The 26,200-nt window shown below is 43.8% G+C and overlaps 1 protein-coding gene across 1 annotated transcript; it reads right to left on the bottom strand.

The window, feature by feature from the left end:
* Positions 1-39: 39 nt before the first annotated feature.
* Positions 40-12,046, bottom strand: INHBA (inhibin subunit beta A). The gene is made up of 2 exons (XM_069730209.1): positions 11,356-12,046; positions 40-4,172 (listed from the first exon to the last, which is right to left on the bottom strand). The coding sequence occupies exons 1-2, from the start codon at positions 11,747-11,749 to the stop codon at positions 3,325-3,327; spliced, it is 1,242 nt and encodes a 413-aa protein (XP_069586310.1). The 5' UTR covers positions 11,750-12,046; the 3' UTR covers positions 40-3,324.
* Between the last annotated feature and the right edge of the window lie 14,154 nt (positions 12,047-26,200).

Here is a 26,200-nt window from a genome sequence, read left to right as displayed (position 1 = left end):
TAAAATGTTTTTTATTTTTTTTTATTTTTTTTTTATTTTGCATTAGTATTGAAATGGAAAATGGAAATTTTAACTGCCTTTAGTTCCAAAATGTGGCTGTTTAATACCTAGGGATGAAAACAATACCCACCGCTTGGTGTAATGCAATGTTGTTGGACCTTTATGATTTTTAAAGACTCTGGGTGATGCAGAACATTTAACCAACGGCAAGTGTTTTGCGTTAAATCATTTTTTTTTTTCCTGCGATAATTTATTTTAAAGGGTATCACGGAAATAAAATAATTCACGATAAGGTTTTTGCTTTTTAATTGACTATTAGTAATATAGATGTCATAAGGATCTTACTAAAAGTTTTTGTCCCAATGCAAGTGCTGACTAAACATGTAAATTAAAAAAGTGTAAGTAACTAAAAAAAAACAAACACAAAATCGACAAGAAAAAAAATATATTTTTTTTCCACATAAATGCTTAATGATGAAAAGATTATTTCTGGATAAGGGAGATGGACTCATGGCTTTAGAAAAAATGTGGTAACATTTACCATTAATTAGTTTTTTTTTTTTTTTCAACAGCTACCTTAAAGAAGGGTTGCCTACAATATAGGATGGCCTGCAAAATGTTTAAATATGGTAACAATTTCTATTGCTATTTGTGGACATGCATATTTCATTAAACTAAATTGTCCTCCATGCTATTTAGTAGTGGTCAGCCTTGATTACCATCCTATTTTCTCTCATCTTGTCATGCAGATTTTCTGTTTCCTATACTTTCATTGTAAATTATAGAAAGACACTATATACTGTAGAACAAATCTTTTTTTTTTTCCATGAGTCGGAGGATACATAATGGCCTCCTGTGTCTATTTATATTTCCCTCTTAATCTGACCTTCATTTGCCTTGCTCAGATGTCATTGTTTTTTTTAATTATTATTTTTTTAAAATAAATCTATACAGTAACTTAGAGTTATGTTATTTCTAATAGTGGCTAACGGAAATTAAAATCTCTTTAAGTAGTGTTTTAACTTTAGTTAATTTTTCACAACTTACGAGGTTTATGACCACCGTTTAGAAAAAGTATTTGGTAATTACCTTTACAGTCCTTTCATGACTTACAATAATACAAGTAAAATATACAGCTTACAAAAAGTGGTTATTATGTATCTGTTAATGTTGTGTCACATCAATTTGCTGGTTTAAATTGAGGGGATTTTATGCCTAGCATGACAAAATATTTTACAATGAAGGAAATGACCTTTATAGAATATAGTACAAATCGAAAATCTGGAAAACCAGCCTGGATGAACAATCATTTAATAATATCTGTAGATATTCTTCCTTCAATTTATATTGAGTGTGACATTCGTTTTTTGGAAAATTAGTGTTTGGGAGAAGATATTTGTCTTTTGCAAAAATATTAAGGCAAACAAATCTTTAATCGAGTAGATTACCGGTGACACTGATGATATCAAAAACATAGGTGTCATGATAATCAAGGTACTAATTTGTTAAAAAGTTTTGGATTTTGTAGTGTATTGCAGAACTATGCTTACTCATACTGAGCAATACATAAGGCATAAAACGCCATATACATATTAATGAATAAAATATTGAGTTTGACATCTATAGAGTCTCTAAAGGAATGCTCATTTCGTAGGCCCATTTTTTATTTTCTATGGCTTTAATGTAAACTGGCAAATTAATACTAAGATACTAAAGTTACTATATGAGGAACCCTTGTGATTAACTAGCAGTGTGAAGAGAGAATAAAAGTATACTCTGTTAAAGCAGTGAACAGTTGACTTTTTTTTTTTTTTACAAATTTCTGTCTTGAAAATGAGTTATGTACAGCAGTGTAAAAACTTTACACTCTTTAACTTTCCGAGTCCTTTTAGATTTTTGATCATATTTTCTTTCTGTCCTTTTTTATGCAAAAGGCGCTTGAAATGTGTCAGTTAAATAGGCAAATACATATATTGCTTTAAGATGCAAGCTAAATACTGTGGGGAAAAAAATCAAAACGATTCGACAAATGCATAATTACTTCATATCGACTACTGCCATGATATGTTCTATTACTGAAATGTTCTGTTGGTGTAAGTTTTTAATATATTGGAAAATTACGCCGGTTGGCAAATAAGAACAGCCAGAGTGGTTTTTAATTTTGCTACTTTTTTTTGCACAGTATGAAGCTTGCATTACTGTCAGAAGATAACTTATGTAGGTAATTTGTTCCATAAGCCAAGAAAATCTTATCTTAGATTAAGATTAACCCATTAGCAGAATGATAATCGGCAAAGAAAATATGGAAAAATATGGTATAGAGAAAAAAAAATTGCTGAAGTGCCATTTTCTAAAGGAAATACAAGCTGCTAAAGGGCAGCACAATTATCCATAATGAATGGAAATAAAATATGTAATTTTGGCTTTGTTACATTTTCTTTTACACTCAATCCTTTAACTTCTTCCCTCCCATATGCTCAGTGATTATTAACCACAGGCAGACTTATATCTTCACACACGTCTTTGGTGTAAGTGTCTCATTAAAGGTAGAAAAAATATTGAAAATAGTCATAAAAATATCTATTTTGATGTGTGCTGTAGCATTTCCAATATAGCTCATGTTAAGTGCAGCTCTTAAAACCTCTCTTGAAAATACTTGTTAAATAAGGATATTAAACAGGTCAAATACTGTTGTAGTGCAAATAAAAAAGAAACATTTTTTTTTTTACAAAATATAGAAATGTTTGGTTCCAGTATCTGAACCAACATGTTCCTTTCAAGTATCTCTCATGAAAGAACAAAAATATTAAACATGTTACTTCCACTGAAAAGTCTCTCTTTTCTTTGTTTTGGGTAAACAGTTTTCAATCCCCATGAGTTGCATAGTTCTAAGATCGTAAGCACCTTAGCGAAATTTAACTTTGTATGCTTTCAATTTTTTTTTTTGCAGTAATAGTGCAGAGGAAGAAGTCGAGTCTCCCGCGCAGTATAGATACTTTTAGAGTCTTAAGAAGGTGGTCTGGATCTCTGTATATCTATCTATACAAACTGGTATAAATGCAAACACATTTACGCAAACAGTGAATGTGATGTATCTATAGATATACAGGGGTATTCTCGTGCCTGTAAGTCTATTAGTCACACTCCCGGCTAGAAGAGCTGGAAATGTTCCTTTCATATATTGGTTGCTGCAGGTGTAGAACTTGCACTTCCTTTGTATCTTATTTCTTCTTCCATTGATCATTGCTCAGCTGCAAGTCATTTGTCGTCTTCTTGATTAGCGTATTCAACAACAGACATTGTTTCTGCATTTTGTTCTTTTTTTTACGAGCAACCGCACTCTTCCACAATCATGTTCTGGATATCCTTTTTAATAATATTTTGTCCATCATCATAGTATAGCATGGACATGGCTCTCAACTTAGAGGGAACACAACAAGATTTGATACTATTGAAGGGACTGTGGCCTTTAACCCGATACTGGTGAATGACTGTGGAATGAAATGACAGAGAAGCCCCAGATGTCCCTGCGATGTGGTTAGGGCAATCTCCCTCGCAGTAATTGGCATGGTAGCCAGGAGGTGCTATGATCCAGTCGCTCCAGCCAATGTCCTTGAAACTTACATAAAAATGCTTTTTACAGCAGTTGCTTACTTTACCGTCACATTCTAAGCCACGTTTCCTCCTTCGGTGAGGGTGTTCATCTGTCTGCTGAGCCACGATCATTAGGAAAGGTCTATGTGACTGTTCTTTTTCTTCTTCACCTCCAGTTGCCCCTGCTTCTTTGTCCTCATCATCTTTTCTCTTCCGCTTACCAAGCAATACAGGGGTTGCTCCTGATTCTTGGCATTGGTCACAGGCTATTCGAACATCCATTGATGACTTTCCATGATTCAGAAGGCGCTGAATGCTCCCAGATATAGGGAATGTATGCCAGCCACTTTTCTTTGTGTCCACCACTTTCTCGGCAATCAACACTTCATTCTTGTTCCCATCGGGTCCTCTATGCTCCTTTTGCCCTCGTTGCTGCTGGTACAAACGAATTGTTAATCTCGTCCGACTTCGATTGGCTTTAGAGAGTTTAAGGAAAAACCAAAGTTCTGCTTCCCTGATTATCAATAGATCGCTGCCTTCTTTGGAAATTTCAAAGTGGAGTATCTTCTTCGAGGGTCCTACAGGTCAAGGGCAACAAAAGCAAATATAAATATTATTTCAGTCACTTGACTTTCAGCTATATTGCATGCATAATTAGATTTCTTTTCACACGATTCATACATTGGAGAAGATACATAGCACAATGTGTGAGGCTTTGGCTTTAACAGCTTGCTCACTTCTTCCACTACTTTTCATGGCAATATAGTTCACTTCTCCTAAATGTTGGTCCATGCGACTCTACAGGATAAATATCATGCAAGTCATTACCTCTAAATGGGAATATGTCAGAGGCCTCTTGATTACTAATAATCCCTCATACATCTGCATGGCATATTCAGCTTTCATCATTACACAGATCTACAAGGGCATACACATCTGCCTCTACTGTCAGCTCACTTAAGTGACTACGTTTGCAATAGCATTTCAAGCAGCATAACCTTCTCATCTTCTAACATATCTTACATTTAAGTCTCGCAATGGGATGTAGATATGTAGAATAGTGTTTAAAATATATTTAAAAAGAAGAAAATAGGTAATAGAGTTCAGTTTTTAATTTGGCATTATTTTGATGTCATGGTCTCTACAGCTTCCCTAAAGGACTGCAAGTAAACTAACTAGGCTAATTCATTGTGACATTACACTAAGAAGCTAAGTCAGCTCTGCTACATCTGTATCTTATCCATGTATAGTAAAAGTTTTTGTAGTTTCCTGTGCACATTTATTTACCTGCCTGTGCATCTGTCTTGCATAAGCAGATTTATAAAGTGTTTATAGAAAGCTTTGTCATTGACAGCTATGTTTCTAATTTAACATGCTGTGTGCACGATAATTATAGCACTCTGGTGGTAGATATGCTGAGGAATGGATATAATCAGAGAAGAGCATATTTTGGGATGTTTTCTCCTATGCATATACTTGTTGGCATAATGGTTCTGATCGTGAACATCATGATGTGGGGGCGTTCCCTTGATAAAGACTACATGTACTTGGCAGAGGGTGAAATGAGTAATAGGTTCTGCTGGGTTATTTGATCATGAGCAAATGAAGCGTTTCTTATTATAACACGTATTGCTTTATTTGGGGAAGGTGACAGTTTAGAAGACATTGAATTTAGTTTTACTGTTCCAAAAAAAATAATTATAAAAAATGATCAGAGTCTCACAGATGGTCACTGCCATTCTTTCTCACGATGATACAAGCAGTTTGAGCGATGACTCGTTAGTACGGTGTTTTATAGGCCTCGAAATGTGTTGCTGCAGAACAGGCAGGACTGTCTATGTTTTGGTCTGCTACAACATGTTGTATACTAATAACTGGAACACATAAAATGCAATTCTGTTTCTGCTTGTATGATTTCAGGGCTGTTGCACATTTCGAGGAAGTATGTTCACGTCAACTATTTTACAATAAAATTCTAAAGAAAGCAGGAAAAAAGCAGGAGGCAAACAAAACTGTCATTTTGGGGTCAAACCTCTAAGAATTGCACGCACAAAGCTTTAACATGTCTCCCCTCTTCTATCTCTCTCCAGGCGTAGTTACACAGTACAAATATGCTAGAATATAGTATCAGCGGACCACATGAGCTGGGACTACCAGTTACTGCTAGAAGATAGGTACCCACTGGCTTTATGAGACCTACATATATTGGCTAATCAGAAGTAGGATTTACTTTGATATAAATGTATTGTATGGTACAACGGAACATGTGAGTTCCTTCATTATAGCGCAGTGGTCCAAAGACCTGCACACTCACCTTACCATGTAAGAATACAGATATCTGAAGGTAAATGTTAAAGCTTCGTAATGTTAGTGAGCAGTCCATTGAGGTAGAGGTACTGAACAGGACATGATGCAAGATCAGGAAAATGTTTTTAAACAAGAACTACACTATTCAAAAACTTTTGCCAAGTTACATTTGGCTGTCAGAAGTTTAAAATCAGTAACGGTCCAAGTTCTGAGAACGAAGGGGCAAAATGGCTCAGTTAATTGTCAGATTGACATAGACTTTCTATGAGTCGGTACAACGCTCCGGTCAAACCTTGAGGATCTGAGTTCTTATGCACCTTTCTTTCAGGACAAGTGGGAGTCTCAGTATCCGGGACCCTACAAATCAAAACTTATTTCGTATGACATTGACTATGTCAAAAGTTTGACTTTTGGGGGTTTTTTTTGTTTACCTATTTTTAATGTTACTTGATGGCTTTTTTTTTAAATGTGTTGTTTTTTTTCTTCCTTTTTGGGGTCTTTTGTACTTTACTGTGACAGGACTATGATGTCTTCTAAAGGTAGATAAACTGTTTGAGAAGTTTACTGTAAGCTAGTTAGGAACCCAAAATCCATCAGGACCACATATGAGTTCATGAGATTAAGGAAATGCTACTTAAAATAACATTTCTATTACTATAGGGTTGTTCCCAAGTTTAAAGAGCTCTCTTCATGCATTTTGATAGGTTGTGGTCTTTTGGGATTAGATTAATATAACTGGGAAGGGTTTCCTTATCTACACTAAATAAAATGAGCGCCCAAATAAATTTTGATGTTTCGACCCTCCCGAGTCTTACTCACAAGTCGCTTCATTAGTAGAATGTAGGTTTATTGTGAAACCCTTAGTGGGTATAAGGGTTGCTGGTATGCTGGCTAGCATCAGCTCAGACCAGGTCCCCTACCTTTTGGGCATTGTCCTTCTTTATCCACACTACTGCTGCATACCAGCAGCAACCCTTATACCCACTTAAGGTTTCACAATAAACCTACATTCTACTATTGAAGTGACTTATGAGTAAGACTCAGGAGGGTTGAAACGTCAACATTTATTTGATCGCTCATTGTACATATTTTGCTCCCATACTTATGTGATTTAAACTTTACTATTTTTGCATATGAATACCAATAGAGTGTGTGGTGTATCAATATGTTTCATTGTTAGGGACTTCTCACAGTCCATTACACCAGCACCTCGCTCTTATTAGGCTGAGTGCACACCATTATTACCCATCTACACTAAATAAAAGGCAGACCCTTTAGGAAGTCATTGTGTATTTATATTGTGGCCTATGCATGCAAGCCGCCAGGATCCATTCATTGCTCTAAATGAGCATATTTTATGTATCTGGTCTACAGAGACCTCATATATGAATGATCTGCCTGGATTTCCTAAGCTCAACTTCTACAGACTGACTTTATTGTAGAGTCCAATGTGATGAAGTCATGATCAATAAAGATGTAAAGTCACTGCTGGTCATGATGTGCACACATTTTGTGTTCTAGTACTTGTCTAGGAAGATCAAACATTCATAAAACTGGGGAAGTCTCTCGAATCAACACAAATTGAAGAGAAGTGCTACTTATAAAGGGAAAATGAGGTAGGCAAAATAATAGGCAAACTAAATAAAGCCTTGCTAACAGTAGCCCGATAATAGAACCTTGTGAGAAATATTGGCAGATTATGAGTAAGTCTTTCAGAGTGATACTATGTGCACAGGACTCATACAAGTTACTGTGCATGCCTTAACTTCTGCAAAGAGACATCTTGGCATGACACACAGCCGCCTGCCTGATATACATACCATCAGGTGAATAATCCAGGAATAAACTAACACTGCCGTTTGATTTCCTGCTAAGTACAATTCTGTTGCACACATGCAATTTACTAACATGAAGGGAATGCGGGATTGTGGTGGAGCTCAATCGGCGGCGGTCACCAGTCTGGTGACCCTTTTGTTTTTGGATGATACATTTGACAAGGAACTTACTAGTAGTTTTCTTTATGGACTATTAAGTATTTCTGAAAAAAAAAAAATTTTGCATTTCGGCTGCTGACAAGTCTGGCAATGAATATGTATTAGTATTTTTTTTCTGTGGCTAGATGAATTTGTTTCCTCAAAAACAAGCTGAAATTGTATTCTTAGAAAGAAAAGTGCCATAAATAGCCGAAGACATGTTATTTGTCACCGCAAGCTCGTTCCAGATCAGTAAACTCATTTTCCAAAATGAGAAAAAGCTTTGAACGATATTCCCATCAAAAGAGAACGGCTCCTTTTGACTTTTCTCTCCTCTGTCACTTGCTTAAGCCAAACAGTTGTGAAGGTTCTGATAAATGCTACCCTCTCGGAGCTAGCTCCTATTGAAATATTGCCCTTGTTTGCCCTTTGTCAATATGATGTTATTGATTGCAGAATGATTGAAATCCACCAAGATGAATGTGACTAAAGGCCTTATTATACGAGAAGAAGAAATCCGACCGTTGTCTCCCGTTAATTGCAATTGCAGTCAATGAGAAAAATCGCAGGCAGAAAACTACCTAATCTGCTTTTGTCCGTGTGTAGAATAGAGATCTAAATCATGAGTACGTCAGCTTGTGGATATATTAAATCATGGCTGCGCACCCTTACCGTGGGGCTGGGAAGCGCTGCATTGTTTGTGGTTCCTTGTGTGCAATCCTATATATTCTTTATTTGACTTAACCTCTCGCTATGGTGCCTGCTCGTTTTCTTTTCCATAGAAAGGTAGTCAAGATGTTGTTTTTATATAACAGCCCTTACCAGTGGATAGGACAGCCGTTATCCAATGAGACTTTACTGCTGTAGCTCTGCATGAGAAGTCATTAGGTAGAAGTAGCTGGGGAAATGCAGTTTGCAGTAGCCAGCGCCCTCTAGTGGCCATTGAAATGAAGCTACTGTTTCACAGGACTGCAAGTTTTACTGGACTTATTAGCATTGGTGTTTAACTCTTTGCAACGCTGCTGTAAATGAAACTTAATGATGAAGCATGCTGCCAGATATTAGGTTTCCCTATATCAATGTGCAGTAAATCTAAGTTTGGAATGAATGGATGATTTGTATTACTACATGGAATGATGCATGTGATCCATAGCAAGTAAATATTATCACTGGCCTCCTCTATGCCACCAGACATCTGTTATATGGTTATCATTCCATGCTACTCATTAGCTGCTGTCAGATGGCTAGAATAATGATATACACCATGTAAAATGGACATGTCTAAATAACGGATTAGAACTTTTTATTTTACAAAAATGCCTGCTACATATGCGTTTCCATAAAAATTGTCTGACTATACCTAGAGTGGGTGATGGACTCCTAACCAGGAGATATGACCTCTCTACTGTGTCCTAGCCCATGACCGATCTCCCAGTCTGCTTTTACTTATCGTTACCTGTTCACAGGCAAAATATCCTCGACACTCGCTACCTTGACCCAACGAAGGTGCACTTAAATATGAAACTTAAAGTGCGGGTGTATTCACCTGTCCTGACCTGGGAAGTCTCCACAGGCTTTTTTTTTTTAGTCACGAACACAGCCCTAAAATATGGTCGCCCCCCGGCGTAATGCAGCAACCACCCATTTGGCCGAATGCTTTTGCCTGTTGCAAGCCAACCACATTAGATCATTTAATTTACAAGGTTGTTGTGAGGTTGCAGAGAGCCCAATGAAAGCAACGGAACTTCTCGAAAAGCCTGACATCATGGAGCAGCTGCGCTCCGGGCCACAGCAGGATTTTAATTGATATGACAACATCAGTCGGACTATTATATCATCCATTTTATATCTAAAGAACTTTTTAACGGTACAATTTTTTTAAAGACGGAATTTTTTGTATTTTAAAAGTATGGTATAGGGTAAAGTTACTTGCCAAGATATTCTCTGCCTAGCAACTGATTCATACATTACATAATGCGTAGCCTTATGCCTGCCGAAAATAACGTTTTGGCATCCAATTATGAGTATTGGCTTCAACACTTAAAGCCAGAAGGTTTATACTTTGATTTATCTCGTGTAGGGAGAATATGAATTACGCCAATCGAAATCTTACTCACAAAGCAGCTGGGTAACCTGAAGAGCCAACATGCATCTTTATTGTATGCAAACTCTTCTCCTTGCAAGTGGCCTTGTCAAGCATTCCAGGAGTGCAGCGGGCGCCTTCTCCACACATGTGAATTGCATTTATTCACCAAGCCATATGAAGCCTGACTGGTAACCTCCAGGCTCCATAACACAGTCTCATTGACAGGGAGCTAGGACGCAATACTTCATTGTGTACTCAGAAGCAGCAGAAAGCTGGCAGGAATGTCTGATCTGAAGGCATGCTCACACTGCAAGGCTTTTCCTGCAGACAGAACATCTGAGTCAACAGGTTTTTTAAGACTGGAAACTCTGAGTGCTGTCCTAATTGTTTATATTGCTGGAGCACACTTTAAACAGAAATGCTTATAGTTCCCGCACATACTTTGACTACCATGTTCTGCGCTAAACAATGACATTCTTTTTGCTTTGGCTTAGAGGCAAGAATACAAAAAAAAAATGTGTTTACAAGCCCGTTCCTTTAACAGTTTTGGCCAACCTGAGGTTTGACAGGCTCCCAGCTTCTGCCTGCTGCAGAGTATTTCAGCAAACAGCCAGTGCTTAACTTTTATTCCTATAATTGAGAGATGACTGTTATCAAAAAACACTGATGGTCCAGACTGGAAAATCCTAGAGATGTTTCCAAAGTGGAAGAAGCGCAGAAATGTTCTTTTCTAATAGATATTTCCCCGTTTTCGACAGCGCTGTAAGGTAAGCTATCGGTCTGCAGATGATGGAGCACTTTAAGGCGACTCCTCAGTGGGATAGTATAACTCCTACTTTAGGAGGGGAATATATACAGCAGTTAAAGTCATCTCCTTGCCTAATTTTACAGCTGTGACGGCTGCAAGTGCACAGCTCTCTGAGCTCTGCGACCTGGCGCAGCAGCTGTGCATTAGAGTGGCACCCACAGCGCCGGGTACTCTCCTGGCACCTCATCTTCCTTCTGCCTAAGTTTCGGCTTAACCCTTAATTGTCATTGCTACCTTCAGCTACAAATAACGCGGTTATTGTTTTTGTGCCCTGCCGGCTAATTGCATTGCTAGGATAAAAACCTGCCCTAAGGGCACAAGTCATATTTAGCCCTCTTAGGTGGGGGGTTCTTGTGGAGTTTTGCAGAATGTCCATACCCTCCCCCCTCTGAAACACTTGTACTTTGTTAAAGATTCTTAGAGATAGCTCATTCTAGGTGAATTTAGCTAATGTAAACAGGGAGGCTGCAGCCAAGGTTAGATCACAGAAAACACATTATTTTGGGCATTTCTACCCCTTTGGCCATTGCTAGTTATGGACCTTTTAAATTGCTTCATAGCCCCAAAAATGTGACAGCCACACTCACCTGCTTCAGTAAAAGAAAAAGTGATGATTTCTGAAGTTTGCTCCAAAATTTCATTCATTTCTGCTCTCCGTGCAATAACATCATCTATTTGCACTTGGCCATCCTCTCCCACTTTCCCCACGTGAACTTTCTTGATAGCGTTTAGAAGCGCAGCTTTAGGCACTGGCTGAGTGATGTTGGGTCTGTCCCTCATGTGCAGCATATTTAGTATGTGCTTCTTCACTGCCTCAACCATGTCAGTCTGAGAAGTGGGTGCATCCTTGTGGAATCTCGAGAGCAAACATGATGGACAGTCTGTGACTGAACTGTGCCCCTCAGATCCTGGAGTTGGCGTACTCCTCACCATAATCCAGCAAAGTACCAGCAGAAATCCTTTCAGTAAATGTACAGACATCCTGACACCAGGTTTTATAGGCTTACTTTTTTTTTTCTCTTCTTTATTCTCTGCGTGAAAAGCTTATCCCTTTATAAAAAAAAAAAAAGAAAAACTAGAACTTTTTTTTTTCCTCTAATGAAAAATAATCAGGAGCAAAATAGAGAAAAAAGTTTTTCAGTGTAGTTTTAGTTAGCAGTGTCTCTCTTAGTCTTCTGTAAGTGCTGTGAGTACTTGAGGCTGTCAGTGAGGAAAAGCTCTGACTTCTGTCTCAGAGTGAGAGAGAGAGAGTGAAAAAGAGACAGACAGAGAGGACGATTGGCCTCAACTAAGTGAATGAGAGGGTGGGAGTTTGGTCTATGAGTAAGGAAGGGGAGGAACATTTCGAGCTCTGCTCTGGTGCTCCAAGCTATACACACCAATGTTAATGTTTTCACCGCCCTCCTCTTTTATCTTTTTTTTTTCTTTTTTTTAGTCTCCAGAGCCTCAGAATCTGTTCTCTTTTTTCACCATATTAGACACATTATTGTCTGAAGCTGCCCATGTTACATACACTCTATGTTCTATTGCCATGTGCACAGCAGCTACCAGGTTTTCACACGCAGTTCTTCACAGGTATCCTATAGCTAAGCTCAGACCATTTTATGACTTTTGGAGAGAAAAATAAGTAACTTAACACAAATACCTCTGGCAGTCATTACTACTGTCCCGCCACTGCTTGGAGCAGAAGAAGGAGGGGGGGGGGGAGATAACCTAGGTGTATAGACAATAACGTGTAGTGCGGCTGATGATGAAGAATTAAGAAATTCTCTCTGACACAGCTGCCGTCTGTTATTTCACTGCCTTATGAGCAATCATAAGAAGCAAACTTGGGGTTTCCTGAACAACTGATTCAATATCATTACAGTGACTAAAAGTCTTCACTTTATTCCCACAGACTACTGTATTACAAACATGTAGGAGGCATTGATGCACACTGCTATGCTAAACGATTACTATGTCACTGCCATCTGCTCTTAATTTCTTACACACACGAATATACTGTGTATATATATATATATATATATATATATATATATATATTAATTGTAAAGTGTGGCAAATTTATTGGCACTTTATAAGTAAAATAATAATAATTATTATTATTATACATTCACCCATGGCCAAGGTTCAGTAATGTGCTGTCCTACTTCTGATCAAGGCACAGTGACTTGTCCCCCCGACACCCCAGCACTTAATATCAAGACACAGTGACTTTTCCCCCTTGGCACCCCAGGACTTAATATCAAGGCACAGTGACTTGTCCCCCCGGCACCCCAGCACTTAATATCAAGGCACAGTGACTTGTCCCCCCGACACCCCAGCATTTAATATCAAGGCACAGTGACATTTCCCCCCTGGCACCCCAGCACTTAATATCAAGGCACAGTGACTTGTCCCCCCGGCACCCCAGCACTTAATATCAAGGCACAGTGACTTTTCCCCCCAGCACCCCATCATTTAATATTAAGGCACAGTGACATTTGCCCCCCGACACCCCAGCACTTCATATCAAGGCACAGTGACTTGTCCCCCCAGCAGCCCAGCACTTAATACCAAGTCACAGTGACTTGTTCCCCTTGCATCCCAGCACTTAATATCAAGGCACAGTGACTGTTCCCCCCTGACACCCCAGCACTTAATATCAAGGCACAGTGACTTTTCCCCCCGGCACCCCAGCACTTAATATGAAGGCACAATGACTGTTTCCCCCCCAGCACCCCAGCACTTAATATCAAGGCACAGTGACTTGTCCCCCCCGGCACCCCAGCACTTAATATCAAGGCACAGTGACGTGTTCCCCTTGCATCCCAGCACTTAATATCAAGGCACAGTGACTTGTCCCCCTGGCATCCCAGCACTTAATATTAAGGCACAGTGACTTGTCCCCCCCCCAGCACACCAGCACTTAATTTCAAGGCACAGTGACATTTCCCCCCGGCATTCCAGCACTTAATATCAAGGCACAGTGAATTGTCCCCCCGGCACCCCAGCACTTAATATCAAGGCACAGTGACTTTTCCCCCCGGCACCCCAGCACTTAATATCAAGGCACAGTGACTTTTCCCCCCCGGCACCCCAGCACTTAATATCAAGCACAGTGACTTTTCCCCCCGACACCCCAGCACTTAATATCAAGGCACATTGACATTTCCCCCCGGCACCCCAGCACTTAATATCAAGGCACAGGGACTGTCCCCCCTGGTACTCCAGCACTTAATATCAAGGCACAGTGACTTTTCCCCCCGGCACCCCAGCACTTAATATCAAGGCACAGTGACTGTCCCCCCCCCCTGACACCCCAGCACTTAATATCAAGGCACAGTGACTTTTCCCCCTGGCACCCCAGCACTTAATATGAAGGCACAATGACTGTTTCCCCCCCCCCGGCACCCCAGCACTTAATATCAAGGCACAGTGACTTGTCCCCCTCGGCACCCCAGCACTTAGTATCAAGGCACAGTGGCTTGTTCCCCTTGCATCCCAGCACTTAATATCAAGGCACAGTGACTTGTCCCCCTGGCATCCCAGCACTTAATATCAAGGCACAGTGACTTGTCCCCCCGGCACCCCAGCACTTAATATCAAGTCACAGTGACTTGTTCCCCTTGCATCCCAGCACTTAATATCAAGGCACGGTGACTGTTCCCCCCTGACACCCCAGCACTTAATATCAAGGCACAGTGACTTTTCCCCCCGGCACCCCAGCACTTAATATCAAGGCACAGTGACGTGTTCCCCTTGCATCCCAGCACTTAATATCAAGGCACAGTGACTTGTCCCCCTGGCATCCCAGCACTTAATATCAAGGCACAGTGACTTGTCCCCCCCAGCACACCAGCACTTAATTTCAAGGCACAGTGACATTTCCCCCCGGCATCCCAGCACTTAATATCAAGGCACAGTGAATTGTCCCCCCGGCACCCCAGCACTTAATATCAAGGCACAGTGACTTTTCCCCCCGGCACCCCAGCACTTAATATCAAGGCACAGTGACTTGTCCCCCTGGCATCCCAGCACTTAATATCAAGGCACAGTGACTTGTCCCCCCCAGCACACCAGCACTTAATTTCAAGGCACAGTGACATTTCCCCCCGGCATCCCAGCACTTAATATCAAGGCACAGTGAATTGTCCCCCCGGCACCCCAGCACTTAATATCAAGGCACAGTGACTTTTCCCCCCGGCACCCCAGCACTTAATATCAAGGCACAGTGACTTTTCCCCCCCGGCACCCCAGCACTTAATATCAAGCACAGTGACTTTTCCCCCCGGCACCCCAGCACTTAATATCAAGGCACATTGACATTTCCCCCCGGCACCCCAGCACTTAATATCAAGGCACAGGGACTGTCCCCCCTGGTACTCCAGCACTTAATATCAAGGCACAGTGACTTTTCCCCCGGCACCCCAGCACTTAATATCAAGGCACAGTGACTGTCCCCCCCCCGACACGCCAGCACTTAATATCAAGGCACAGTGACTTTTCTCCCTGGCACCCCAGCACTTAGTATCAAGGCACAGTGGCTTGTTCCCCTTGCATCCCAGGACTTAATATCAAAGCACAGTGACTTGTCCCCCTGGCATCCCAGCACTTAATATCAAGGCACAGTGACTTGTCCCCCCGGCACCCCAGCACTTAATATCAAGTCACAGTGACTTGTTCCCCTTGCATCCCAGCACTTAATATCAAGGCACAGTGACTGTTCCCCCCTGACACCCCAGCACTTAATATCAAGGCACAGTGACTTTTCCCCCCGGCACCCCAGCACTTAATATCAAGGCACAGTGACGTGTTCCCCTTGCATCCCAGCACTTAATATCAAGGCACAGTGACTTGTCCCTCTGGCATCCCAGCACTCAATATCAAGGCACAGTGACTTGTCCCCCCCCAGCACACCAGCACTTAATTTCAAGGCACAGTGACATTTCCCCCCGGCATCCCAGCACTTAATATCAAGGCACAGTGAATTGTCCCCCCGGCACCCCAGCACTTAAAATCAAGGCACAGTGACTTTTCCCCCCGGCACCCCAGCACTTAATATCAAGGCACAGTGACTTTTCCCCCCCGGCACCCCAGCACTTAATATCAAGCACAGTGAAATTTCCCCCCGGCACCCCAGCACTTAATATCAAGGCACATTGACATTTCCCCCCGGCACCCCAGCACTTAATATCAAGGCACAGGGACTGTCCCCCCTGGTACTCCAGCACTTAATATCAAGGCACAGTGACTTTTCCCCCCGGCACCCCAGCACTTAATATCAAGGCACAGTGACTGCCCACCCCCCCACCCCGACACCCCAGCACTTAATATCAAGGCACAGTGACTTTTCCCCCTGGCACCCCAGCACTTAATATGAAGGCACAATGACTGTTCCCCCCCCCCGGAACCCCAGCACTTAATATCAAGGCACAGTGACTTGTCCCCCCCGGCACCCCAGCACTTAGTATCAAGGCACAGTGGCTTGTTCCCCTTGCATCCCAGCACTTAATATCAAGGCACAGTGACTTGTCCCCCTGGCATCCCAGCACTTAATATCAAGGCACAGTGACTTGTCCCCCCCCAGCACCCCAGCACTTAATTTCAAGGCACAGTGACATTTACCCCCAGCACCACAGCACTTAATATCAAGGCACAGTGACTTTTCCCCCCGGCACCCCAGCACTTAATATCAAGGCACAGTGACTTTACCCCTGTCATCCCAGCACTTAATATCAAGGCACAGTGACTTTTCCCCCTAGCACCCCAGCACTTAATATCAAGCACAGTGACTTTTCCCCCTGGCACCGCAGCACATAATATCAAGGCACATTGACTTTTCTACCCGGCACCCCAGCACTTAATATCAAGGCACAGTGACTGTCCTCCCCTGGCACCCCAACACTTAATATCAAGGCACAGTGACTATTTCCCCTGGCACCCCAGCACTTAATATCAATGCACAGTGACTGTTCCCCCCCCCCCCCGGCACCCCAGCAATTAATATCAAGGCACAGTGACTTTTCCCCTCGGCACCCCAGCACTTAATATCAAGGCAAAGTGACTTTTCCCCCAGCACCTCAGCACTTAATATCAAGGCACAGTGACTTGTCCCCCCAGCACCCTAGCACTTAATATCAAGGCACAGTGACTTGTCCCCCCAGCACACCAGGACTTAATATCAAGGCACAGTGACTTGTCTCCCCTGGCACCCCAGCACTTAATATCAAGGCACAGTGACTTGTTCCACTTGCATCCCAGCACTTAATATCAAGGCACAGTGACTTGTCCCCCCAGCACACCAGCACTTAATATCAAGGCACAGTGACTTGTCCCCCTGGCACCCCAGCACTTAATATCAAGGCACAGTGACTTTTCCCCCCGGCACCCCAGCACTTAATATCAAGGCACAGTGACATTTCTCCACGGCACCCCAGCACTTAATATCAAGGCACAGTGACTTTTCCCCCAGCACCCCAGCACTTAATATCAAGGCACAGTGACATTTCTCCCCGGCACCTCAGCACTTAATATCAAGGCACAGTGACATTTCCCCCCGGCATCCCAGCACTTAATATCAGGGCACAGTGACTTGTCCCCTCGGCACCCCAGCACTTATTTTCAAGGCACAGTGACATTTCCCCCCGGCATTCCAGCACTTAATATCAAGGCACAGTGACTTGTCCCCCCGGCACCCCAGCACCTAATATCACAGCACAGTGACTTTTCCCCCCGGCACCCCAGCACTTAATATCAAGGCACAGTGACTTTTCCTCCCGACACCCCAGCACTTAATATCAAGCACAGTGACTTTTCCCCCGGCACCCCAGCACTTAATATCAAGGCACAGTGACTTTTCCCCCTTGCACCCCAGCACTTAATATCAAGGCACAGTGACTGTTCTCCTTCCCCTGGCACCCCAGCACTTAATTTCAAGGCACAGTGACTTTCCCCCCGGCACCCCAGCACTTAATATCAAGGCAAAGTGACTTTTCCCCAAGCACCCCAACACTTAATATCAAGGCACAGTGACTTGTCCCCCCAGCACACTAGCACTTAATATCAAGGCACAGTGACTTGTCCCCCCAGCACACCAGGACTTAATATCAAGGCACAGTGACTTGTCTCCCCTGGCACCCCAGCACTTAATATCAAGGCACAGTGACTTGTTCCAATTGCATCCCAGCACTTAATATCAAGGCACAGTGACTTGTCCCCCCAGCACACCAGCACTTAATATCAAGGCACAGTGACTTGTCCCCCTGGCACCCCAGCACTTAATATCAAGGCACAGTGACATTTCCCCCCGGCACCCCAGCACTTAATATCAAGGCACAGTGACATTTCTACACGGCACCCCAGCACTTAATATCAAGGCACAGTGACTTTTCTCCCCGGCACCCCAGCACTTAATATCAAGGCACAGTGACATTTCTCCCCGGCACCTCAGCACTTAATATCAAGGCACAGTGACATTTCCCCCCGGCATCCCAGCACTTAATATCAGGGCACAGTGACTTGTCCCCTCGGCACCCCAGCACTTATTTTCAAGGCACAGTGACATTTCCCCCCGGCATCCCAGCACTTAATATCAAGGCACAGTGACTTGTCCCCCCGGCACCCCAGCACCTAATATCACAGCACAGTGACTTTTCCCCCCGGCACCCCAGCACTTAATATCAAGGCACAGTGACTTTTCCTCCCGACACCCCAGCACTTAATATCAAGCACAGTGACTTTTCCCCCCGGCACCCCAGCACTTAATATCAAGGCACAGTGACTTTTCCCCCTTGCACCCCAGCACTTAATATCAAGGCACAGTGACTGTTCTCCTTCCCCTGGCACCCCAGCACTTAATATCAAGGCAAAGTGACTTTTCCCCCAGCACCCCAACACTTAATATCAAGGCACAGTGACTTGTCCCCCCAGCACACTAGCACTTAATATCAAGGCACAGTGACTTGTCCCCCCAGCACACCAGGACTTAATATCAAGGCACAGTGACTTGTCTCCCCTGGCACCCCAGCACTTAATATCAAGGCACAGTGACTTGTTCCACTTGCATCCCAGCACTTAATGTCAAGGCACAGTGACTTGTCCCCCCAGCACACCAGCACTTAATATCAAGGCACAGTGACTTGTCCCCCTGGCACCCCAGCACTTAATATCAAGGCACAGTGACATTTCCCCCGGCACCCCAGCACTTAATATCAAGGCACAGTGACATTTCTACACGGCACCCCAGCACTTAATATCAAGGCACAGTGACTTTTCCCCCCGGCACCCCAGCACTTAATATCAAGGCACAGTGACATTTTTCCCCGGCACCTCAGCACTTAATATCAAGGCACAGTGACATTTCCCCCCGGCATCCCAGCACTTAATATCAGGGCACAGTGACTTGTCCCCCCGGCACCCCAACACTTATTTTCAAGGCACAGTGACATTTCCCCCCGGCATCCCAGCACTTAATATCAAGGCACAGTGACTTGTCCCCCCGGCACCCCAGCACCTAATATCACAGCACAGTGACTTTTCCCCCCGGCACCCCAGCACTTAATATCAAGCACAGTGACTTTTCCCCCCGGCACCCCAGCACTTAATATCAAGGCACAGTGACTTTTCCCCCTTGCACCCCAGCACTTAATATCAAGGCACAGTGACTGTTCCCTTTCCCCCGGCACCCCAGCACTAAATTTCAAGGCACAGTGACTTTCCCCCCGGCACCCCAGCACTTAATATCAAGGCAAAGTGACTTTTCCCTCAGCACCCCAGCACTTAATATCAAGGCACAGTGACTTGTCCCCCCAGCATACCAGCACTTAATATCAAGGCACAGTGACTTGTCCCCCCAGCACATCAGGACTTAATATCAAGGCACAGAGACTTGTCCTGCCCGGCACCCCAGCACTTAATATCAAGGCACGGTGACTCTTTCCCCTTGCATCCCAGCACTTAATATCAAGGCACAGTGACTTGTCCCCCCAGCACACCAGCACTTAATATCAAGGCACAGTGACTTGTCCCCCCAGCACACCAGCAATTAATATCAAGGCACAGTGACTTTTCCTCCCAACACCCCAGCACTTAATATCAAGCACAGTGACTTTTCCCCCCGGCACCCCAGCACTTAATATCAAGGCACAGTGACTTTTCCCCCTTGCACCCCAGCACTTAATATCAAGGCACAGTGACTGTTCCCCTTCCCCCGGCACCCCAGCACTTAATTTCAAGGCACAGTGACTTTCCCCCCGGCACCCCAGCACTTAATATCAAGGCAAAGTGACTTTTCCCCCAGCACCCCAGCACTTAATATCAAGGCACAGTGACTTGTCCCCCCAGCACACCAGCACTTAATATCAAGGCACAGTGACTTGTCTGTTATGTTTGCTAATGACAGGTGTTATGAAGGCAATCCAGAAACACAGTGTGCTTAGCGATCAGAGCGCACACAGTGATCTGACAAATACCCAAAAATACAAGAACGAGCTCTGAGACGTGGAAACTCTGTAGACTGCACACCTGATCCTATCCTAAACACAACTAAAAGCGGCTGTGGATTGCGCCTAACAACTACCTAGGCAACTCGGCACAGCCTAAGAAACTAGCTAGCCTGAAGATAGAAAAATAGGCCTGACTTGCCCCAGAGAAATTCCCCAAAGGAAAAGGCAGCCCCCCACATATAATGACTGTGAGTAAGATGAAAAGACAAAACGTAGGGATGAAATAGATTCAGCAAAGTGGGGCCCGATATTCTAGGACAGAGCGAGGACAGTAAAGCGAACTTTGCAGTCTACAAAAAACCCTAAAGCAAAACCACGCAAAGGGGGCAAAAAAAAAACCCACCGTGCCGAACTAACGGCACAGCGGTACACCCTTTGCGTCTCAGAGCTTCCAGCAAAACAAAAGACAAGCTGGACAGAAAAAAAGCAACAAAAAAGAAAAAAGCACTTAGCTATACAGAGCAGCAGGTCACAGGAACAATCAGGAGAAGCTCAGATCCAACACTGAAACATTGACAAGGAGCAAGGATAGCAGCATCAGGCGGAGTTAAGTAATGAAGCAGTTAACGAGCTCACCAGAACACCTGAGGGAGGAAGCTCAGAAGCTGCAGTACCACTTGTGACCACAGGAGTGAATTCAGCCACAGAATGCACAACAGTACCCCCCCCTTGAGGAGGGGTCACCGAACCCTCACCAGAGCCCCCAGGCCGACCAGGATGAGCCGCATGAAAGGCACGAACAAGATCGGAAGCATGAACATCAGAGGCAAAAACCCAGGAATTATCTTCCTGAGCATAACCCTTCCATTTAACCAGATACTGGAGTTTCCGTCTAGAAACACGAGAATCCAAAATCTTCTCCACAATATACTCCAATTCCCCCTCCACCAAAACCGGGGCAGGAGGCTCAACAGATGGAACCATAGGTGCCACGTATCTCCGCAACAACGACCTATGGAATACATTATGTATGGAAAAGGAGTCTGGGAGGGTCAAACGAAAAGACACAGGATTGAGAACCTCAGAAATCCTATACGGACCAATAAAACGAGGTTTAAATTTAGGAGAGGAAACCTTCATAGGAATATGACGAGAAGATAACCAAACCAGATCCCCAACACGAAGTCGGGGACCCACACGGCGTCTGCGATTAGCGAAAAGTTGAGCTTTCTCCTGGGACAAGATCAAATTGTCCACTACCTGAGTCCAGATCTGCTGCAACCTATCCACCACAGAATCCACACCAGGACAGTCCGAAGACTCAACCTGTCCTGAAGAGAAACGAGGATGGAACCCAGAATTGCAAAAAAATGGAGAAACCAAGGTAGCCGAGCTGGCCCGATTATTAAGGGCGAACTCAGCCAATGGCAAAAAGGACACCCAATCATCCTGGTCTGCAGAAACAAAACATCTCAGATATGTTTCCAAGGTCTGATTGGTATGTTCGGTCTGGCCATTAGTCTGAGGATGGAAAGCCGAGGAAAAGGATAGGTCAATGCCCATCCTACCACAAAAGGCTCGCCAAAACCTTGAAACAAACTGGGAACCTCTGTCAGAAACAATATTCTCAGGAATGCCATGCAACCGAACCACATGCTGAAAGAACAAAGGTACCAAATCAGAGGAGGAAGGCAATTTAGCCAAGGGCACCAGATGGACCATTTTAGAAAAGCGATCACAGACCACCCAAATGACTGACATCTTTTGAGAAACGGGAAGGTCAGAAATGAAATCCATCGAAATATGTGTCCAAGGCCTCTTTGGGACCGGCAAGGGCAAAAGCAACCCACTGGCACGAGAACAGCAGGGCTTAGCCCTAGCACAAATCCCACAGGACTGCACAAAAGTACGTACATCCCGTGACAGAGATGGCCACCAGAAGGATCTAGCCACTAACTCTCTGGTACCAAAGATTCCAGGATGACCAGCCAACACTGAACAATGAAGTTCAGAGATAAGTTTATTAGTCCACCTATCAGGGACGAACAGTTTCTCTGCTGGACAACGATCAGGTTTATTCGCCTGAAATTTTTGCAGCACCCGCCGCAAATCAGGGGAGATGGCAGACACAATGACTCCTTCCTTGAGGATACCCACTGGCTCAGATAAACCCGGAGAGTCGGGCACAAAACTCCTAGACAGAGCATCCGCCTTCACATTTTTAGAGCCCGGAAGGTACGAAATCACAAAGTCGAAGCGGGCAAAAAATAACGACCAACGGGCCTGTCTAGGATTCAAGCGCTTGGCAGACTCGAGATAAGTCAAGTTCTTATGATCAGTCAATACCACCACGCGATGCTTAGCTCCTTCAAGCCAATGAAGCCACTCCTCGAATGCCCACTTCATGGCCAGCAACTCTCGATTGCCCACATCATAATTACGCTCAGCGGGCGAAAACTTCCTGGAAAAGAAAGCACATGGTTTCATCACTGAGCAATCAGAACCTCTCTGTGACAAAACCGCCCCTGCTCCAATCTCAGAAGCATCAACCTCGACCTGGAACGGAAGAGAAACATCTGGCTGACACAACACAGGGGCAGAACAAAAACGACGCTTCAACTCTTGAAAAGCTTCCACAGCAGCAGAAGACCAATTAACCAAATCAGCACCCTTCTTGGTCAAATCGGTCAATGGTTTGGCAATGCTAGAAAAATTACAGATGAAGCGACGATAAAAATTAGCAAAGCCCAGGAACTTTTGCAGACTTTTCAGAGATGTCGGCTGAATCCAATCCTGGATGGCTTGGACCTTAACTGGATCCATCTCGATAGTAGAAGGGGTAAAGATGAACCCCAAAAATGAAACTTTCTGCACACCGAAGAGACACTTTGATCCCTTCACAAACAAAGAGTTAGCACGCAGGACCTGAAAAACCATTCTGACCTGCTTCACATGAGACTCCCAATCATCTGAGAAGATCAAAATGTCATCCAAGTAAACAATCAGGAATTTATCCAGATACTCACGGAAGATGTCATGCATAAAAGACTGAAACACAGATGGAGCATTGGCAAGTCCGAACGGCATCACTAGATACTCAAAATGACCCTCGGGCGTATTGAATGCAGTTTTCCATTCATCTCCTTGCCTGATTCTCACCAGATTATACGCACCACGAAGATCTATCTTAGTGAACCAACTAGCCCCCTTAATCCGAGCAAACAAGTCAGATAACAATGGCAAGGGATACTGAAATTTAACAGTGATCTTATTAAGAAGGCGGTAATCAATACACGGTCTCAGCGAACCATCCTTCTTGGCTACAAAGAAGAACCCTGCTCCCAGTGGTGATGACGATGGGCGAATATGTCCCTTCTCCAGGGATTCCTTCACATAACTGCGCATAGCGGCGTGTTCGGGCACGGATAAATTAAATAATCGACCTTTGGGGAATTTACTACCAGGAATCAAATTGATAGCACAATCACAATCCCTATGCGGAGGTAGAGCATCGGACTTAGGCTCTTCAAATACATCCTGATAATCAGACAAGAACTCTGGGACCTCAGAAGGGGTGGATGACGAAATCGACAAAAATGGAACATCACCATGTACCCCCTGACAACCCCAGCTGGATACCGACATGGAATTCCAATCCAATACTGGATTATGGGTTTGTAGCCATGGCAACCCCAACACGACCACATCATGCAGATTATGCAACACCAGAAAGCGAATAACTTCCTGATGTGCAGGAGCCATGCACATGGTCAGCTGGGCCCAGTATTGAGGTTTATTCTTGGCCAAAGGTGTAGCATCAATTCCTCTCAATGGAATAGGACACCGCAAAGGCTCCAAGAAAAACCCACAACGTTTAGCATAATCCAAATCCATCAGATTCAGGGCAGCGCCCGAATCCACAAACGCCATGACAGAAAACGACGACAAAGAGCATATCAAGGTAATGGACAGAAGGAATTTGGACTGTACAGTACCAATGACGGCAGACCTAGCGGACCGCTTAGTGCGCTTAGGACAATCAGAAATAGCATGAGTGGAATCACCACAGTAGAAACACAGACCATTCAGACGTCTGTATTCCTGCCGTTCAACTCTAGTCATAGTCCTATCGCACTGCATAGGCTCAGGTTTAACCTCAGGCAGTACCGCCAAATGGTGCACAGATTTACGCTCGCGCAAGCGTCGACCGATCTGAATGGCCAAAGACAAAGACTCATTCAAACCAGCAGGCATAGGAAATCCCACCATGACATCCTTAAGAGCCTCAGAGAGACCCTTTCTGAACAAAGCTGCCAGCGCAGATTCATTCCACTGAGTGAGTACTGACCATTTCCTAAATTTCTGACAATATACTTCTATATCATCCTGACCCTGGCACAAAGCCAGCAAATTTTTCTCAGCCTGATCCACTGAATTAGGCTCATCGTACAGCAATCCGAGCGCCAGGAAAAACGCATCGACACTACTCAATGCAGGGTCTCCTGGCGCAAGAGAAAATGCCCAGTCTTGAGGGTCGCCGCGCAAAAAAAGAAATAATAATCAAAACCTGTTGAATAGGATTACCAGAAGAATGAGGTTTCAAGGCCAGAAATAGCTTACAATTATTTTTGAAACTTAGAAACTTAGTTCTATCTCCAAAAAACAAATCAGGAATAGGAATTCTTGGTTCTAACATAGATTTCTGATCAATAGTATCTTGAATTTTTTGTACATTTATAACGAGATTATCCATTGAAGAGCACAGACCCTGAATATCCATGTCCACACCTGTGTCCAGAATAACCCAAATGTCTAGGGGAAAAAAAAAAAAGTGAACACAGAGCTGAGAAAAAAAAAAAATGATGTCAGAACTTTTTCTTTCCCTCTATTGAGAATAATTAGTTAGGCTCCTTGTACTGTTATGTTTGCTAATGACAGGTGTTATGAAGGCAATCCAGAAACACAGTGTGCTTAGCGATCAGAGCGCACACAGTGATCTGACAAATACCCAAAAATACAAGAACGAGCTCTGAGACGTGGAAACTCTGTAGACTGCACACCTGATCCTATCCTAAACACAACTAAAAGCGGCTGTGGATTGCGCCTAACAACTACCTAGGCAACTCGGCACAGCCTAAGAAACTAGCTAGCCTGAAGATAGAAAAATAGGCCTGACTTGCCCCAGAGAAATTCCCCAAAGGAAAAGGCAGCCCCCCACATATAATGACTGTGAGTAAGATGAAAAGACAAAACGTAGGGATGAAATAGATTCAGCAAAGTGGGGCCCGATATTCTAGGACAGAGCGAGGACAGTAAAGCGAACTTTGCAGTCTACAAAAAACCCTAAAGCAAAACCACGCAAAGGGGGCAAAAAAAAAACCCACCGTGCCGAACTAACGGCACGGCGGTACACCCTTTGCGTCTCAGAGCTTCCAGCAAAACAAAAGACAAGCTGGACAGAAAAAAAGCAACAAAAAAGAAAAAAGCACTTAGCTATACAGAGCAGCAGGTCACAGGAACAATCAGGAGAAGCTTAGATCCAACACTGAAACATTGACAAGGAGCAAGGATAGCAGCATCAGGCGGAGTTAAGTAATGAAGCAGTTAACGAGCTCACGAGAACACCTGAGGGAGGAAGCTCAGAAGCTGCAGTACCACTTGTGACCACAGGAGTGAATTCAGCCACAGAATTCACAACACTTGTCCCCCCAGCACATCAGGACTTAATATCAAGGCACAGAGACTTGTCCTGCCCGGCACCCCAGCACTTAATATCAAGGCACGGTGACTTGTTCCCCTTGCATCCCAGCACTTAATATCAAGGCACAGTGACTTGTCCCCCCAGCACACCAGCACTTAATATCAAGGCACAGTGACTTGTCCCCCCAGCACACCAGCACTTAAAGGGAACCTGTCACCTGAATTTGGCGGGACTGGTTTTGGGTCATATGGGCGGAGTTTTCGGGTGTTTGATTCACCCTTTCCTTACCCGCTGGCTGCATGCTGG

The sequence above is a fragment of the Ranitomeya imitator genome, chromosome 6 (assembly GCF_032444005.1).
Source record: "Ranitomeya imitator isolate aRanImi1 chromosome 6, aRanImi1.pri, whole genome shotgun sequence".
NCBI lineage: Eukaryota > Metazoa > Chordata > Amphibia > Anura > Dendrobatidae > Ranitomeya > Ranitomeya imitator.
This window is presented reverse-complemented; position numbering and strand designations above follow the sequence as displayed.

What these genes read in the sequence shown, in the direction of transcription:
- INHBA (XM_069730209.1), bottom strand. Translation starts at nt 11,749, where the DNA reads ATGTCTGTACATTTACTGAAAGGATTTCTGCTGGTACTTTGCTGGATT. An exon ending in TTTTTCTTTTACTGAAGCAG is followed by an intron (nt 4,173 to 11,355) that starts GTGAGTGTGGCT and finishes CTTGACCTGTAG; the next exon opens with GACCCTCGAAGAAGATACTC.